General features: G+C 42.1%; 1 protein-coding gene across 1 annotated transcript; it reads right to left on the bottom strand.

Moving 5' to 3' along the window:
- Positions 1–2,907: 2,907 nt before the first annotated feature.
- Positions 2,908–16,821, bottom strand: LOC126484607 (allergen Tha p 1-like). Its single transcript, XM_050108182.1, has 3 exons — positions 16,711–16,821; positions 10,576–10,711; positions 2,908–3,156 (listed from the first exon to the last, which is right to left on the bottom strand). The coding sequence occupies exons 1-3, from the start codon at positions 16,768–16,770 to the stop codon at positions 2,960–2,962; spliced, it is 393 nt and encodes a 130-aa protein (XP_049964139.1). The 5' UTR covers positions 16,771–16,821; the 3' UTR covers positions 2,908–2,959.
- Positions 16,822–19,168: the final 2,347 nt, after the last annotated feature.

Raw genomic sequence — 19,168 nt, forward strand, 5'->3', positions numbered from 1 at the left:
CATTTGACACTCCACGCAAGCGGCTCGTAGTGAAGTTGCTTGTTTATGGAATATCGTGTCAGTTATGTGACCGGATTCAGGATTTTCTGTCAGAGAGATCGCAGTTCGTAGTAAATGACGGAAAGTCATGGAGTAAAACAGAAGTCATTTCCGGCATTCCCCAAGGGAGTGTTATAGTCCCTTTGCTGTTACTTATCTACTGAAACGATTTGCGAGGTAATGTGAGCAGCCGTCTTAGGTTGTTTGCAGTTGACGCTGCCGTTTATCGATTAGTAAAATCGTCAAAAGATCAAAACAAATTGCAAAACGATTTAGAAAAGATATCTGTATGGTGCGAAAATTGACAGTTGACTCTAAATAACGAAAAGTGTGAGGTCATCCAGATGAGTTCTAAAAGGAATACGTTAAACTTCTGTTACACGTTAATCCAGTCAGATCTAAAGGCCGTAAATTCAACTAAATACCTAGGAATTACAACTACGAACAACTTAAATTGGAAGGAACACATAGAAAATGTTGTCAGGAAGGCTAACCAAGGTCTGCGTTTTCTTTGGCAGGACACTTAGGAAATGTAACAGATCTTCTAAGGAGACCGTCTGCACTACGGTTGTCCGTCATCTTTTCCACTACTGCTGCGCAGTGTGGGATCCTTACCAGATAGGATTTACGGAGTACATCGAAAAAGTTCGATGAACGACAGCAAATATTTTTTTATCGCGAAATAGTGGAGAGAATGTCACTGAAATGACACAGGATTTGGGGTGGACATCATTAAAACAAAGGCGTTTTTCGGTGCGGCGGGATCTTCTCACGAAATCACCAACTTTCTCCTCTGAACGCAAAAATATTTTTTTGACGCCGACCTACATAGGGAGAAACGATCACCTAAAGAAATAAGGGGAATCAGAGCTCGCACGGAAAGATAAAGGTGTTTCTTTTTCCTGCGTGCTATACGAGATTGAAAATAATAGACAATTGTGAGGGTGGTTCGATGAACCCTTTGCCAGGCATTTAAATCTGGTTTCCAGAGTATCCATGTAGATTTAGATGTAGATGAAGCATTATTCTGCATATACCGAGCGCTGGGTAGTGTCCCTCCAGAAAAAAAGGTGAACGACATCTGTAGCTTATCGAATCCCAGACCGTAAGGCATGGGGCTGGGCCAGTATGTCTTGAGACAGCACTCACCAGGTGTACGACGCACGCGCAAACGACAATTACTTGGCGTGAGCAAAACCTGCTCCCATCACTGAAGACCACGGTGAGCTATTTCATCTTCCAAGTGACGGCACCAGTTGACCGTGCGCGTCGACGCCGTGGCGTGAGTAGAAGATGAGCTAGAGGTGTGCTTGCCAATAGTACCACTGCTAATAACATATTTGCAATAGTTCGTCTTTACACTTCTGTGCCGGGATAGTTGTATCGTCCACCACTGCTACCCGTACAATGCGAAACTACCCTGGCGGGCATATGTGCTGCGTGGACGTCGAAAACCTCGCCTAATGGTGTCAGAATGTGCACCTGCTCATTGATACCAGCATCGTTGCGCAACTGTCGCAGCACGTCCAACTTGTGTGGCAGTTCCTCGAAAGGTTCATCACGCCATTCGGAAGGCCACAATTTGGCCCTTTCAAACTCGGTCAGTTGCCTGCAGGAAGCAGGCATATCTTTGGAATGGTTCGCTGCTTGCTTCACTAGTTTGGGCCACGCTAAGCCTTCTGAGTGTGAGCGCTATTAAAGGGTAGATTCACATGGCGCTCTGGTAGCAAAGCCACTACTCTATCTGTTGGCGGACGAGGTTTAATCCATTATCAGTGCATGCTGCATATGCCGGCTTTCGAGCAAAATCGACTTCGTCTTTCCATGTGCACAAATTTTTTTCCGACAGTGTATAATATTACATAATGTCGGTGATGGCGAAGTAGCTTTAGTCTCATTAGCTAAAGACAGGAAATTTGGTAACTCATCGGAACAAACGAATTTTTGTTGTAGGAAGATGGAAAGTGCGATGTAAATGATTATCTTTCGTATCGAGGTTAGAGCTACTGAGAGAGATACAACGGAGGGAGAGGACGTAAGTATAAAGTACTTTAAATAACAAAATTGACTTAGAATGGAATATAAACGTCTTAGACGATTACATTATAGAGGGTTGGAGGTAGCGTAGTCAAAGTTACAGATCTCATATGATCTGTGTGTTTATAAACAAATCTACATCTACATCTACATCTACATCCATACTCCGCAAGCCACCTGACGGTGTGTGGCGGAGGGTACCTTGAGTACCTCTATCGGTTCTCCCTTCTATTCCAGTCTCGTATTGTTCGTGGAAAGAAGGATTGTCGGTATGCCTCTGTGTGGGCTCTAATCTCTCTGATTTTATTCTCATGGTCTCTTCGCGAGATATACGTAGGAGGGAGCAATATACTGCTTGACTCTTCGGTGAAGGTATGTTCTCGAAACTTTGACAAAAGCCCGTACAGAGCTACTGAGCGACTAAGGAATTGCTGCTCATTGTTGTACCAGTGAAGTGAGACTCCATGTTGTTTGCAGAGGAAATCATTGGTGTCTTCTTGAATTTGCAGAAAAGTCCACTTCTATGGTACTTCAAGACTGTCTTCTCAGTTACTGTGTGTATCCTCAAAAAAGAACATGTGGTACACCTTGTCATAAAACATTAAACAAAGCACGTTCACTTATGGAAAGTCTCTTTCATGCTGAACGTTTGACTTCTGGTACTTAGGACCCGTAAGTGCAAATGACGCCGATTCTAAAATGAAATGTTGATTCATCACTAAATATTAAGTGAGGTGAAAGCAGATCACTTCTGTGTTCACAGAACAAACGAGTTTAGCAGCTGCATGTATTTTCATGTTTGTGGATAGTTCGAAATGATCTTTTACACTATAGGGTAGGTGACAGATTTATTAAATATATGAGTTACAAGGGATGATGGTGATTAGTGGTGGATGCTGTGCTCGGCCCAGGACTTGGCGTACTTCTTCCTGTATTCTCCAGATGGGTCGTACTTGTCCAGCAGTTTCTTCATGAGGTCTGGGTGGCGGCGCGAAATCTCTCCGAAGAAACCTCCGACCTTCTTGTGCTGTGTCTCAGTGCACTTGGCGCAGTCTGTACGCACTATTTCGGGCAGCACATCTGCAAAGGAAAATACGGTTACAATCGTAGAATTGTGTTGTGCTTCATGATGGAGATCTGTTTACAACGTGTAGACTGGGGTGAGCAGTGCGTAAATTGTTGACATAGTCACTAGGGTCCTCAGACGTCAAATATAACTACTCTTTCATTTTTCTGGAAATACTACTGCGCCATCTAAACAAGGCTGCCACATAATCACATTACATCTTGTCGTTTGACTTCAGGTCTGCAGTAACAAGCCAACGACAAAAGATAAATGGTGGGTCCCAGGCGTTATAAAACATAACCATTTGGCTAACTGAGTATACTGAAGAAGAAACTAGACCATTAAAGAAACAATGAGTTTTCAACCATGGTACTACATCTTCTTATGGGCAAACATTAATTCTAGAAAGTAATTGAACGTTGCTGAAGCATGGAAGCCCATGTTTTACAGATCAACTCTACTACGAGGAGGTATAAATGTTTGAGTACGACAGGATTACGAACAGAATTAGAAAATATACTAGGTAATTTCATATAAAGAAACTTTATCGTAAAATGTATCATGCTAATTATCAGCAGTTTTGATGCATGTGTAGCTCCTACAAATGTTGTGCGTTGGGATATCTACGGCAGCAATAGCGTTTCCAGTTTAGGCCTACAGATAAATGCTTCACTTTCAGGCAAAGATACGGATAAACAACACTTGTTGGATAGGAGTACATAGAGGACGATTAAGCTGCGATATTAAGAGCGTTGTTATAAATATAGTGAGCTCTTTCGCCAAAATCCATTCTCGTTCGAAAAAAGGTATTGGTACAAGTTCACAAGCATTTACTTGTCGGAGCTATTTGCATTTTTGGATATATACAGTCGTTTACAGACACGAAATAAAGGAATCGTATAATTATTAACCAAACACGACACTTTGCAGTCAAACTGTCACTGAAATTTGTGTTCGAGATTCAGCTTGTTTCAATACGACTTGAAATTTGCATAATATTTTTCCCTCTCCCTTACATTTCACTGTCAAGCACTGCAGTCAACTGCTTACGCATGCATCAGTCAACAACCAGGCAACCATCAGCAGATACGCTTAGGACACAATACTCACACTTCGTGGAGGAATGCTAGTTATGAATGCCTTTCCAGATAGGTGGCTGAGTAACTTTATAGCTTAGTGGCGAAGGCAGAGAGCTGTCTTCCATTCGACAATTCTCAACTTCCTGGGAGATTAAAAATGTGTATAGGGCCGGAAGATGAGATTCTCGCGAAAGTAAAGCTGTGAGGGCGAGTGGAGGGTCGCGCTTCGATAGTTCGGTCGCTATAACTCTTCAGACGTGCTTGATAGTGCAGTCGGTAGATCATTTGCCCGCGAAAGGCAAAGGTAGCAGCTTGGAATCCCGGTACCGCAGGTTCATTCTGCCAAGCAGTTTCCGTAGCAAAACTGTTCCTAGGCGCATAGAATTCAGAGCCAGTTGACTTTGGTACTAATTTCTTTCTTCGTGTATTCGTGTATTGCTTAGGTTTTTAATAAAATACAGGTAGGCATTAAGTCTGAGGGATAAACAACTAAATACTAAAATTTGAGTTAATGATCACCAGATCCAAGACGAGCGATAAATTACAACGTTTAACAAAAATCCATACGTGTCTATTGTCGTGGAAGCTAGATTACAGGGATTGATGGATGAAGAGAATGAATAATGTTCAGGAGGAAAAAGGATAATGTACCCCGGAACTGAGAAGAAAGATTCTGAATTCATTAGTAACTCATTATTGTGTGTCCAAGAACTCAGGAAATTTGTTGCTATTGAAGAATGTTAAGTCATATCTTTTGTTCACCTTTTACACTCTGTATCTTACACCTCTCAGTTCTCTTTATCACAAGCCAGACACGCTAAGTTTAGGGTAAGAGAATTCCTAAGAGCGTGACACGGAAGACACATATTTAAAAGTAAACGCGAAACCAGGACGTTACGAGAAAGCCGTGTCAAAACGAAGATATGGTTGCAGAGAGCTTCTGACACAGTTGACTGTATGTCACTAGCCGATATACGAAAGGGTTTGTCGAGGACCATGAGTGCAACAACGATGTAGAAATCTGTATGAAAATAGCGGCCTCTATATTTCACACTCCATCACGTGACTGCAACTAATTACATCTCGTAACTCGCTAGGAGATTACCACGGCTGCGTAAAAGCTCTCCGACCGGTTTCGTTTATGCAACTTTGCTGTCTGGAGCAATGACCTGCAAACCGGTCGCAACACAGTTTCGGCAATCTGAAACGCATGAATTCGCACGGTCGATAGAAACAACAAATTTGCGAGTACATCGATCGCATTAGGTAAAGTGGTTGGTTACAGCCAGCTGCAGTGTGCCCTATTACTTCTGTACTTCATAAACCTGATCTTAATAATCTGTTAGTGTCTCCAGAGAAACTACATTCACTACCTCAGCGTTTATATTTTTCAATTTTCTAGCAGCCAAAATAATCGAGGGTAGACTCCGAGAATTACAAAAGAAATGTTTCACAGGACATGGAAATTCTGGAGAATCTTTAGCGATATCGATTAATAGACATACGACCAGGTGACTAACATTAAATTTGGCGATTATGTTAAGTAGATAGTCTCTTCACTGTTAGGTGAGCTATCACCTATTACTATTTAAATCAGCCAAAGAGCGGCTAGCCCGAGTTCAGAGCTCTAGGTTCCTCTCAGTAAGCAGTTAGTCGTTTATGGGATTGTTTACTGTCTCATACTGGAATTCTTGCACCCTAAACATATAAACGCCGGCCAGAGTGGCCGAGCGGTTCTAGGCGCTGCTGTCTGGAACCGTACGACCGCTACGGTTGCAGGTTCGAATCCTGCCGCGGGCATGGATGTGTCTGATTTCCTTAGGTTAGTTAGGTTTCAGTAGTTCTAAGTTCTAAGGTCCTGATGACCTCAGATGTTAAGTCCCATAGTGCTCAGAGCCATTTGAACCTTTTTTTTTAAACATATAAACACCAACAATGGTATGCCACCTCATACGAATGCCAAATATATTATTTCCCCTAGAGAAGGGTAACCCGAATTATATGGGGAGTGTTGCAATAGATTATTAGATATAGAATTCTATTGGGTGGCGACTGGTATAAGAGTTTTATGCTGAAAAGTAATAAAAGATTTCCAATAAAATGATTAAAGTAAAATAATTCTAAACATCGAGTACATATGTAAAATCGGGTAATTCACGCTCAAAGACAATGTAATTCAAAACGAAACTATCTATAACACTAATACTTTTGAATAAATATTAGGGCTTCAAATGCCTTTAGAATTAGTTCACTACAGTCAAAAGCATCGATTGGCCCAAAAAGGGCCAGAAAATGTGGTTGTAATATTAAGTAGGGACCTACCACGGCATTCGCGTTACATATACATCCGTCCTTTGCCAACTATCGTAAGGTGTGTAGTGGAGACTAGACAGAATACCATTTTCCACTGTTGATGGTACAAGACATGAGGCTAGTAAGGGAACGGATCAATTAGCGGAGAACGCTAGTGGTAATTAAGCATTTACTTGAGCTTAACTGAGTACGAAAAGTTAGACGACGTAATAGCTCGTGCTGGAAGCTCTGCGAGAGTAACTTCGCGGCCTAGCCTACAATATGGAGAATTCCATTGACATAAGCCACTCTAGCAAAGGGCAGATTGCTATGGCCCGACGCCTAGGAACGGGCATCTAGGGAACGGCGAATTTGGTCGGCTTTTCACGTGATTATGTCGTGAACCGGTATGGAAACTGGTTGAAGGTTGTGAAACTACGGGTAGACCACAAGCTGTCGGGCGTCCACCTTTCATCGCATGACTTTGAGGTTGGAGATTTCCCATTCTATAAAACTGGACTGGAGGCAATCTGTGGCAGATGTGACGACAGTGCTGGTCCTGACAAAGGTGTTTCGGATCACACCACTGACCGTTCAACTCCACAGCGGTGACCCGCACGTCTTTTCATGCTGAAACAACGACAACGTCAATTGTGTAGCAATTGGTACGGGGTTATCAGTATTGGACAGTGGATCAAATAGACGCGAGTCGCCTGGTCTGATGAATCACATTTCTTGTTACTCCAGGGCGACGGTCATGCCCGGATATACCGTCTTCAAATCGAACGTGCATCGCGCCAAGGTAGCCGCCTAGCGCGCTATCAAGGACTTGCACTTGGGCTTTCACAGGATCTGTGGCAACAATCGAAGGCACCATCACAACTGTGGACCACATGAACATTATTGCGAACCACCTGTATCCCTTTATGTTTGATGTCTTTCCCGATGGCGATGGCATCTTCCAGTGGTATAACCATCCACGTCACAAGATCAGAATCATGATACAGCGGTTTTAGGAGCACGACAGTAAACTCATATTGATTTTTGGTCAGGAAATACATATGAAGTGACGCCAATGGAACACTACTGTGACGCTTCAGGGTGCCAGCTCCACGCCTACAAATCGCCGGCCCGTGATTTACAGAAAACACATGGCCAGTGCGTAGAGATATGGTGTCGTATACCTCCATAGACCAAACAAGGACTCTTAAAATGCATGCCACGCACAATCACTTCCTTATTGCGTTCCAAAGGTGTATCAAAAGGCTGATTGACTAATTTCAATGCGGGTTACAAAATTATGCCTCAGTAGGGTGTCTCCTTGTGAGATTTAAATCTAAATGCAATTTTGAACGGTAATAACAATGAACAACGTGGGCGATAGCGGAGGCCTCGTAATGGCTGACGTGGATTGTTATACTGCCATCACTACAGTCAATAGGCGACCTTGAAGATGTAACAGGTTGGAGCGGAGTTAGCACCATGAGTAGTGTTATCGTTTTAAGTGTAGTGCTCTCGTCAATCAATTAATATTATTCCTTTCAATTAGAGTCAGTGTTTTAGTATTTTGAACTGAATTTTGTTTCTGCGCAGTTTAATGATTGGTTGATGATATACAGGGTGGTAAGAAATAGTCTCGAGAGCTTGTAAGGGTGTTGCAGGGCACGCCGTGCTGAGAAATAATAAGATAATAATTCGATACGCTGCATCGTTTACGAGTTCATTAGCATTTAAGTTAGTCAATGAGGTCAGCCCATCGGTACATTTAGTGTCAGTTTTTCTCATAGTGTAGATGATAGCGCACGAGGTTGCTCAGGCTTTGCCTCGGATTCGATCTTCACTACCGTCCTAAGCCCAATTTTTGTATCACTCTCTTCTTCCGTTTCAGGAAACCAAACGAAGCACATCTTTGGCAACACCGTCTCTGGCGGGCGGCTTGGCGGCTTGAATTTCCGCGCGTAACGACCTGGCTAACTAATTTCAATGCTAATGAACTCGGCAACGGCGCAACGTATCGAATTTCCTTCTTAACAGTTATTGCTATGCACTAGCTGCCCTGTAACACTTTTACTAGCTTTTCAGACTGTTTCTGACCGCCCTGTATAATTGAGTACTACAGAGCAATTCAACACATGCCTTAGGGAAGAATTAACGCTTGTGATTGGTAAACAATGTTCCACTTCAACCACTCTAATTGTTTTGTGTTTAGAAATCTAGTAGTAATCAGGGTACAGCGCGACAACAGCGATTTCTGCAGTGGTTATATCTGTCTGAATCTTGTGACGTGTAGCAGAACCTTATTATATGAAAAAGAATCCACAGCCACCCGAGACTCGAGTTTATGTAAAAAAAAAAGTAACCTCTGTCTAAACTTTCCGTTATGTTTTTCTTTTAAAACATTTGCTGGAACTAGTTCAGTTTCTTTTACCACTTATTTCTAGGCCTTCTCCTTTCTGTACGGAAAGCAGAAGATGATATCGTTAATCCTTGTACAACTTAGATTAACGTGATCCAAAGCTGTATTACTTTTATTCAGTATTGATAATATTTTCTGTCCTAACATTGTCTTAAATGATTTTCCTGAATTTTAACGAGAAGCGCCAAAAGAAATTGGTTGTTACTATTACGGTGTTGGCTACTGATCGGCAGCCACTGCTGTAGCCATAAACACATATTGCAGGATCTATAATGGAAACGATGTTTACTGAAAATTCTTTGTACGGAGTTCGGTCTTTTTAAAAGAAGCATTCCTAAGCAACGCAAATACTGGTATTGATATACGAGGCCTGTTCAGAAAGTAAGCTCCGATTGATTGCCAAATTTAAACCACAGTGAACATCAGAAATGTTTTACTTGTAACAATTAGCTACACCTTTCAGCTACTTCTCTATGTAGTCGCCGTTCTGACTTAGACTTTTGTCATAGCGTTGTACCAACTTTTCAATAGCCTCATCATAGAAGGCAGCCGCCAGTGCTTTCCGCCAATTCTCCACGCTGGCCTACACCTCGTTGTCTGTGTCAAAATGTTGTCTTCAAAGACAGCGGTTCATGTGACCAGAGATGAAACTCAGGGGGAGACAATTGCGGACTGTATTGTGGGTAATCTCACATTTCCATTTGAAAACGATGCAGGAGCATCTTCATTGCCCCTGCAGAATGCGGCTGAGAATTGTCTTGAAGAAGAAACAGCACGACAGTTATGTAATGTTAGCTCACCTGGCCCTCGTACTTGGCGGCAGACACTATTTTCTAGACATCTTTACGCACTCACTGCGAGCTCAGAAATGAGAAGAGCGACGTGATGCTAACTGGGATTATACTAGAGACACTACCCAACACATCTGTGCAAAGCTTTATCGGATTTTCATAGTCGTTTCCATTTCGCGACCGATCGGAGCTTACTTTCTGAACGCCCCTCGTATGTTTATTTATTTCCGCGGACACACATCACTCTGTTAGTAATGGAGCAACAGTCACTGACTGTGCTGATTTTTACCGCCACTTCCGCTATCAAGGCAATTCCGCTTTCTCCTCTTGCTAACCACGTGAATCAAATAACGTTAAATTATTCAATAAAGAGGAAGAATTACCCGCGGCCTGCGGTTGTGTTACAGTTGAAGTAATACATGTCGTCAAATGTGCGTGCCTCGGAAAAGTTGACTGGTACAGCAATAAACCAAGATTTCTCTAATTTTATGCTGGGTACCAATAAGTACTATGTATTCTGGGAGAAGAATTGAGTTACTTGAATGGAACTAGAGTATGGGCTCGGACAACACAGTTCTTGTAATATCAGCCACAGTAGACTGGAATTTCAGACTGACTTATACCTTTATACCAACCCACATTTTTATTTCTAATCAGACATTTAAATTCGGGGAAAACTCTTATTCCAATCATCATTATTCCATTGGGGTCCCGTTACTGCAATCTGGAGTTACGTGATTACTGAATACAGACTCACTGTATCCACGGCACGGGCCTCATTTTGAGTGTGTGAGCTTATGGTATGGACCAAACCATACTACTGGGTAGCGGAGTGTAGACTACGATGGGGCTCACCTTTGAGCGCCTTCCCAGCGGGTCTGCACGCTGCGTCTCCTTCTTCCAGCAGGCAGCGCACCGCGTCCTGGACTCGCGTTTCATCCGACAGCAGCGCCTTCAGGTCCAGGCTGTCGAACGTGGCCGGGTACTTCTCCTGCAACACAGTACACCACTCGCTGTAACCAGAGGACTCATTGCATGCACAGTAATTCGTATTCATGAATAAAACTGGCGATATCGCCCGTATCTTTCCAAAGGTACCATCCTAGGCATCGCTTTAAATTGTGCCTTGAGAGCCTGATGGGGAATTAGAGCCACTATCTTCCCGAAAACGTTTCTAGCACCTTACCAATGCGCCATCCCATTCGATGTATCTGCGAAGTCTTGCTTAATGAGTTCTTGAAGATATATCTACTAAAATTTGTGTTGGTATCTAAGCATGCAATAAATGTTGGCTAAGTGTGTACTTAGATTACGGGATTAATATTACATGTAGAAAAGATGAAATTGTCGTTGAAGATCATGTCCCAAATCCTGTCATCAAACTCAGCTACAGCATCAGAAGAAGAAAAGGAAACTTAAAAAATGACAGCTGAAACTGATTGTTGCTACCGTCACTTTTATTTCAGACTAGAACTCTCTTGCTTTACATAACCAAATACTGTACAGGCTGTTAGTGTGACTCTATTTCAAATATATAGACCCATCGTAACCAGTTATTAGATTTTAATGTTGCTCTACTTTTTTATTATATACCACGCATTTTGAAGGCTTTGCTCCTTAAGCAGATGCTGGTTCCGAGGTATAACTGAAGTTGCACTGTTCTTGGGAAACCATCAGTGTCGAATTATATCGGCTTTAACCTTATCGTTTTCTATATATATATATATATATATATATATATATATATATATATATATATATATATATATATATATATATATATATATATATGAGGCTCACCGACCATTTGACCATTTTCTTCTGTGCGGATGCACAAACAGTGCCGGAATTGTTACGGGAATCGGCAAAAGCAGCGAGTAATGAGTGCAATGGGCAGGGGCACTGTGAATATAGTGCAGGACAATCAATTGTGAATGTGGGTCTAACGGGAGGCGTGCCAGAGATACGTCCCTGCAGTCGCACTATCCTCTGTGTCTTCGGTGGCTCAGATGAATAGAGCATCTGCCATGTAAGCAGGAGATCCCAGGTTAGAGTCATGGTCGGGGCACACATTTTCAACTGTCCTCATTGACGTATATCAACGCCTGTACGCAGCTAGGGGTTTTCATTTCATTGTAATTATCGCTTTCTTTTGAGAAAGGTTGTGGTGGATTCACAAGACGAAATATTCCCTGTAGTCCTGTGAATCTTTGTTGTCTACCTTTCTCGATAGCGCTGCTTTCGGACTGAACACATTCAGAGTTTACAGCCATTGCCAGAGATCTTACACGCACCTAGCGTTCCTGGTTAATAGAGATACTGTACAGTTTCTCGTTGTGAAGATGTTTAATTTTTTCAGATTATTTTACGTAAAAGAAAAGTGTCTTTAGTCTGTTCTTTAAGTATGCCATCCATTTAATTAAAAACAATAAAGTGTATTACATCATTTGAATTCTAAATGTTATTGCATAAACGACTTTGATTGTGATTTGATGTGTTTGCAAAAATAATATGTGCTACAAAAAGAGGACCTATAATAAATAAAACTAAGTGCATTCTATTGAATATGATGTGGTTTGAAAGAAGAGGCTTGTTTCTTTAAGGTCGTTATTAATTTTGTGTGTTCGTTGTCAATCGTTTCGTTCAGATGACAGCTCACTGTCGCTTTTGATTTCTGTTTACTTCTGAGCTTTCGAGAATCTAACTTTATGCCTTTTGATTGTGCATGCAAAATGGTCAGTCAGGTGTTCATGGCTGTAATTTTGTGTCCTGCCTGGTGCAGAAGGATTCCAACAGTTCACTTACTGTAATAATTTCGTGAAAGGCATCCATTGGCTCCAATACGCTCTCCCTGTCTGTGTAACATACAAGTTCTACATCTACATTTATACTCCGCAAGCCACCCAACGGTGTGTGGCGGAGGACATTTTATGTGCCACTGTCATTACCTCCCTTTCCTGTTCCAGTCGCGTATCGTTCGCGGGAAGAACGTGCCGTAAAGCCTCCGTGCGCGCTCAAATCTCTCTAATTTTACATTCGTGATCTCCTCGGGAGGTATAAGAAACCTGGACAGCAAGCTACACCGCGATGCAGAGCGCCTCTCTTGCAGAGTCTGCCACTTGATTTTGCTAAACATCTCCGTAACGCTACCATGCTTACCAGATAACCCTGTGACGAAACACACCACTCTTCTTTGGATCTTCTCTATGTCTTCTGTCAACCCAACCTGGTACGGATCCCACACTGATGAGCAATACTCAAGTATATGTCGAACGAGTGTTTTGTAAGCCACCTCCTTTGGTGATGGACTACATTTTCTAAGGACTCTCCCAATGAATTTCAACCTGGCACCCGCCTTACCAACAATTAATTTTATATGATCATTCCACTTCAAGTCGTTCCGTACGCATACTTCCAGATATTTTACAGAAGTAACTGCCACCAATGTTTTTCCGCAACCACGTAATCGTACAATAAAGGATCCTTCTTTGTATGTATTCGCAATACATTACATTTGTCTATGTTAAGGGTCATTTGCCACTCCCTGCTCCAAGTGCCTATCCGCTGCAGATCTTCCTGCATATCGCTGCAATTTTCTAATGCTGCAACTTCTCTGTGTACAACAGCATTATCCGCGAAAAGCCGCATGGAACTTCCGACACAATCTACTAGGCCATTTATATATATTGTGAAAAGCAATGGTCCCATAGGTCTCCCCTGTGGCACGCCAGAGGTTACTTTAACGTCTGTAGACAAATATCCTGAAATTTATACACTCGAGCGTTTATTAAGTTTTACCTTATTTACTTATTATATATGGTAGTATAATGAATTACATTTGGACGAGAGACTGATGTTGACCTCACATTTCTTCGGGATCCTTGGTATCCGGTACCAGATGGGACCATATAATGTAATACTATCGCATGGTATGGGACTAATAAATGGTATACTATCGCGTGGTACGCTGCTATTAAAGGTTCATTCTGTCGACAGTTGCAGATGCAGCTACTCCGGCGTGACGCCTGTCTGCCAGTCGGCGAAACCGCGACCTGCGCCACTGCTGACGCAACAGCCCGCCGGACCGCTCTCACTCTCGGAGGCAGCGCTCCCTCCCGACCCACAACACGCGTACGTCTGCGTGTGTGGCCGCCTGCCGCCGCACCGCTGACCCACACTCACTTGCCGTTTTCCATCGCCAAGTACGGCTATCTGGTTTGCATACAGAGTATCTCTGGAACTAGTGTACTTCTGCTATCCGGTAATCACTACTTCGCATGGAGATACAACTAATCTTCACTGTAACGCTATTTGTTTCTCCCATTTCTATCCCAGCCAATCATGTTTTACTTATTTCTGTGTTCATATGCATTATCCCTTTTTCTCGACACATACAGATCGTACTCGAGCGAATGACATGCCCTCAGAAAGGCTTCTTAACCGACTTCTGACTCTGAGCACCAGTTTTGCAGTAAACCTTAATTTGTGGAAAATTTCAACATAAAAGAGACTTTTAACTGTGACAGGCAGCTGCATACTTATATTTTGCGAATGTAACTAATCAAGAATAAGAGATTCCCTTTTCATATTACGTTATCGCAAATACCATTTAATTTGTTTTAAAGTGCTTTATTAACTGCATTATTTGTATACAGCATTGTCATAGATAATAACCGTGACTATTGCGGTAGTCCATTATCTCTGCCCGTAGTAAAAGTTTACTTTTCGAAATGAATATACTGTCCAAAACAATAAACATATTTATCATTGTCGCCTTGATTTGTTATTTACCTATTTCTGCTACGGCATCACCTGATTATTGTAATTGCAAATGTTAGTTGAGTTACAGTTATAGGTTATGTGACCCTAGTGACACTCGATAATCTCTGCCCATCGTACAAGCCGGGAAACAACATTCCGGATGCAAAAGCGGACCTTTTGGCACATATCTACAAGGATGTGTCATAAATTTATGATTATTATTTCACGTCGTTCGGTTCATTTTTAAAGATTTTTCTCTTCATTTTCACTACTACCCTTATCCCGACAAACACATCGAATACTGTTATTATTTAAGACTATAAAAGTAAGAAAGTTTCTCACGGGTCCCTTGGTTGAGTTTAAAAGTGAATAATCAATTTTCACTAGAGGTACTCGGATTGCCCTGTGTTTCATAACCGTTTGGTAGTATTCTTAGATTATATTTTTCCTGTCGTTTTTAAGGTAACTTGTTTGATGAAGACATTGCCCTCCCTCACGAACCATGTACCTAACAACAAAATGGGACGGGGTGGGGGGGGTAGAGGGGGGCAGAGAGGAAAGTCGCGTGTGTGTGCCTCTACCATGCAGAGACGGTACGTGCAACCACAATGTAGAGATATTTGTAGGGAGGCCGGACTAACATATGGCTCCTGTAATAGTACAGCAACGTTTTCAGTAGTTGTAGGAACAACAGTCTGGATGACTGATATAGTCTTGTGGCGTTGATATGTTCGTACTGCCATGGACTAAAAACAAGGGGCATCTAGAGCCATTATATTTACCGAAAAATGCAGCTTTAGTGTAAGGGTTATTGATGATGGTGTCCTCTTTGCTAAAATACTGTGTACGTAAAATAATTCTCAATTCTAAATGCCAGATGAGGACAGCCGAGCTGGTTGTCGTCATTAAGAAAAACAAATCTGTTGTTCTGCAGGACGAAACGTGGAATTTCAGAGTCCTTAAACGTAGAGGCTTCCCGAGGGAAGAGGCGTGGAGAGCTACGTCAGTCTTCGTACTGAATAACACAACAACAAATTATGTCTTTGCTTACGTCATCTTAGAACAGAAGGAATATGTATAGATAATAGAACAGCAGCAACAAGTGCATTTACGGGAACCACAAAACTAGGTATTACAGCTAGTTCTGAAATCACATTGCATACCAGGGAATGTGAATGAACTAAAGCCAAAAATCCAAGGAATATGAAGCGACAAGTTTTTAATGAAGGTGTAAAATTTAAATCAAGAGAGAAATCTACATGAATATGGAAGCAAATCTGGAAACCATGTTGGGAAGGACGCTGCCAATTTCACAGAGTGAATAAAAGAAAGCTGTCTTAGGACATACTCAACTACTGGGTGGTTATAATTAAACTGCAGCTTCTCACGGTCCTGTGTGGGTTGTAATAATAGTATGGTAGCGAGACCTGGCAATTATGCTAATGCGTTGATGTGGAACCGACTTATGCTGGAAAAAATTAGTTTTCATTTTGGCCACAAGGTGCAAACTAGCCCTGTAAAACATCTCGCCGACGTTTCCGGAGCTCATATTGAACAAATAGTTTCAGCAGCGGTTAATAATAAAACCAACATTATAGCTTTCTCACTTGTTTAACTTTCTCTCACCATGTCCTGTTCCAAATCTATTACAAATGGAAACATTTCTATACGTCTTTCTTGCATTCACAGCCCGAGATTTGCAGCTGGTGGCCAAAATTGGAAACAATTCTTTTTCCAACGTAAATCGGTTCCACTTTAAAGCAATAGGATGTATACCAAGTGTCGGTGCCGTATGATAATCACAGCCGACACTGGGCCTCTGTGAGTAGCTGCAGTTTAATTGTAACCACCTGGTAGGTTTTCAACAAGACAGCTGAAGTTAGGAATGTTTATAAACTTGAGGTCATATATTCCGCATTGAAACTGCGGCAGTCTAAGAAAGTATAAACTGAGATATCTGAAATATTTGGGACCAACGTACAGAACATCATTATACGAGAACGGCAGCATGGAGCTTCTGACCTTACCCACCAGGCTACTTGTAAACTTACTTGAAAACAAATGTCCTACAGCAGTTCCTATGTGATGCGCCCGATGTACGTTTTCTACCTGCAAGCATTGTGGACAACTGTGAATGAATAATTGTGGGTGCTTATTGAAGACTGTATTTATTTGAAGACTGTGCACTAGAAACGCGGCGTGGCCCTTGCGACGAGAGGTGATGCTTACCTCGGCGGCCGCGACGAGCGCCAATGAGGCGCAGAGGAGCAGAGCTACGTGACGGTTCATGCTGCTGGTGTCGGTGCTGTGAGCTACCTGTTGTCGACTGTGCCGCAGTGACGGGTGGTGCGGCTTATATGCTGGCCTGGCGTGGCCTGGAGTGGCGGCGTATCGCGCTGGGGCTGCCAGAGGAGGGAGCGGGGAGCGCACCCGACACCACAGCCTCACTGATTCACCGCGGGCCACGGCCGGCTACCACCTCCACCACCACGGCCGGTGTTCCAGATTGATTACAAGCCACGACCTAGTCTCCTCAAACACTCCCCACTGCCTCACTCAACTGCCGAAGACACTCACATGTAGGTTCAGGTATCAACATAAACCAGTCGTTTTTATAGGTGTGTCCAGGACCTTCCAAAGCTTTATTATTAAATTTTATGAGCTTCATAGTAACTTTCATTTTTTCTTGGTGGTTTCTCAGTGTATGTTGTTCCGTATCTCAGTCGGTAAAAACGGAACCCTTATAGCATCGCTTTGTAGAGTCTTCTGTCTGTCTGTCTGTGCTTCTGCCTGTCTGTGCCACTCTTAAAAATCCGTTTTCTTAGGAATGAGTCGAAAAAAAAGCTGAAATTTATGTCACGTATTAGGCTCCATGGTTCCTGAGGGGGAAAAGAATCAAGCTTCTAAGTCAATAAGATCAAATGATAAGGCCATTTATCTCAGATATTTAGATGTTCGGTTCGAATGGTTCAAATGGCTCTGAGCACTATGCGACTTAACTTCTGAGGTCATCAGCTTGGATGTTCGGAAACGCACTCATCAAAACATATAGGGTACTTCATGTCGACCTGGAAATATTAAATTTGACAAGAAACAAAATTTCGCATTACAACGAAAGAATAAAAAAATCAGAAAATTGTTAAATCATAATTATAGCACACGAAACAATTTTTTGCGTGTTATTTGTTGCCTCACTGTCTGTCTGTCCATCCATATTTCAGGACCTCTTTGTGTCAGGAACACGTAGACATCAAGTTGAAATTTTTGACGTATACTAAGGTCTATAGTCCTTGGCGGTGTAATAAATGTAAGCTTCTAAGTCAGTGGAATCAAAAGGTACGACTGTTTATGTAACAAATTTTCGTGCTCGCAAACTAACTCATCAGAACCAGTAGGGTACTTCGCGTTGACCTAGAATCATGAAATTTGGAAGAAAGCATGGCCTTACAGCAAATAGAAAGGAAAAAAGGTATACACTTGTTCATTTGTAATTAAGTCATTTGGTTTTTTCTCATTTGTTATTCTAATGCGGGTCTGTCCTGTTAAGATCTCATTTTCTCAGGAATGTGTAGGCGTATACCTTACTTGTGTTAATATCGATAACAGGTCAAAAACGTCGAGAGTCTCAAATGCTGGGATGAATTAACTATTTGTGTACATAATCAAGTTCGTGCGGAACCCTTGGTGAGCGAATCATGCTTGCAATTATCTGGATTTACTTATTTGTTTATTTTTCTTTTTTTTCGCAGTGCAACTAATCGTCTGTTGACTCATTACCATCACCGATTCAGAAAATGTCGCTCTGTAAAACACAACTGGCTCTTCAATCTCAGCAACTAATGAGTGCTACCGACAAGAGATCTCAAGATGATACTCCATTTCCAGATTTTTAAAAGGCGTCTGACAATTTTCATGACAGGTGGCCTCTGTTCAGTCTGGCAGCATAGGGTACATCCACTCAGTTGTCCGACTGGATTCGTGACTTCCCGTTAGAACGATCGCAGTGAGTAGTAAATCACGAGAGGTCATCTAGTGAAATAGAAACGATATCTGTGGTTTACAAATGTAACGGTGTAGGCCTTCTACTGTCCGTAATCTATATAAACAATTTAACAGGCAATCTCAGTCACCCTGTTTGTTTGGTCTATGTGAACGAATTGCATAATTTCGACAAGATATCTGCACTGCTGGCCCCAAACAAGAAATAGTGTGAAGTCCTTCTCACGAATACTAGTTAATTTCATAAAATTTCGGTTATACATTACATAACACAGATTTAATGGTCGTAGATTTAAGAATGGGGAAAGAAACTGCGGAATTGTTAGATGACGGTCAGTTCGTCTTTAAGAAAGGTAATGGCACTAGAGAGGCGGTTTTGACGTTGTGATTGATAGTGGAAGCAAGATTGAAAAAACATCATGACATGTTCGTAGAATATGTCTACCGGGAAAAAGCGTTCCTCAATGTCAAAAGGTGCAAATGTACGAAATTCTAAGGCAAATATGGGTAAGCTGTAGGGGCAGACGGGTAATACACAATATGTGCAAGCGCCAACAGGGAATAATGAGAGTGGAAGTGCTCGGTCTGGAAAGAGGTGTAAGACAGGGAGGTAGTCTTTCGCCTCTACTGTTCAGTCTAAACATAGAAGAAACAATGGTGGAAGTAAAAGAAAGGTTCAAGAGTGAGA

This window comes from Schistocerca serialis, chromosome 6 (assembly GCF_023864345.2).
Source record: "Schistocerca serialis cubense isolate TAMUIC-IGC-003099 chromosome 6, iqSchSeri2.2, whole genome shotgun sequence".
In the NCBI taxonomy this organism is placed as follows: domain Eukaryota; kingdom Metazoa; phylum Arthropoda; class Insecta; order Orthoptera; family Acrididae; genus Schistocerca; species Schistocerca serialis.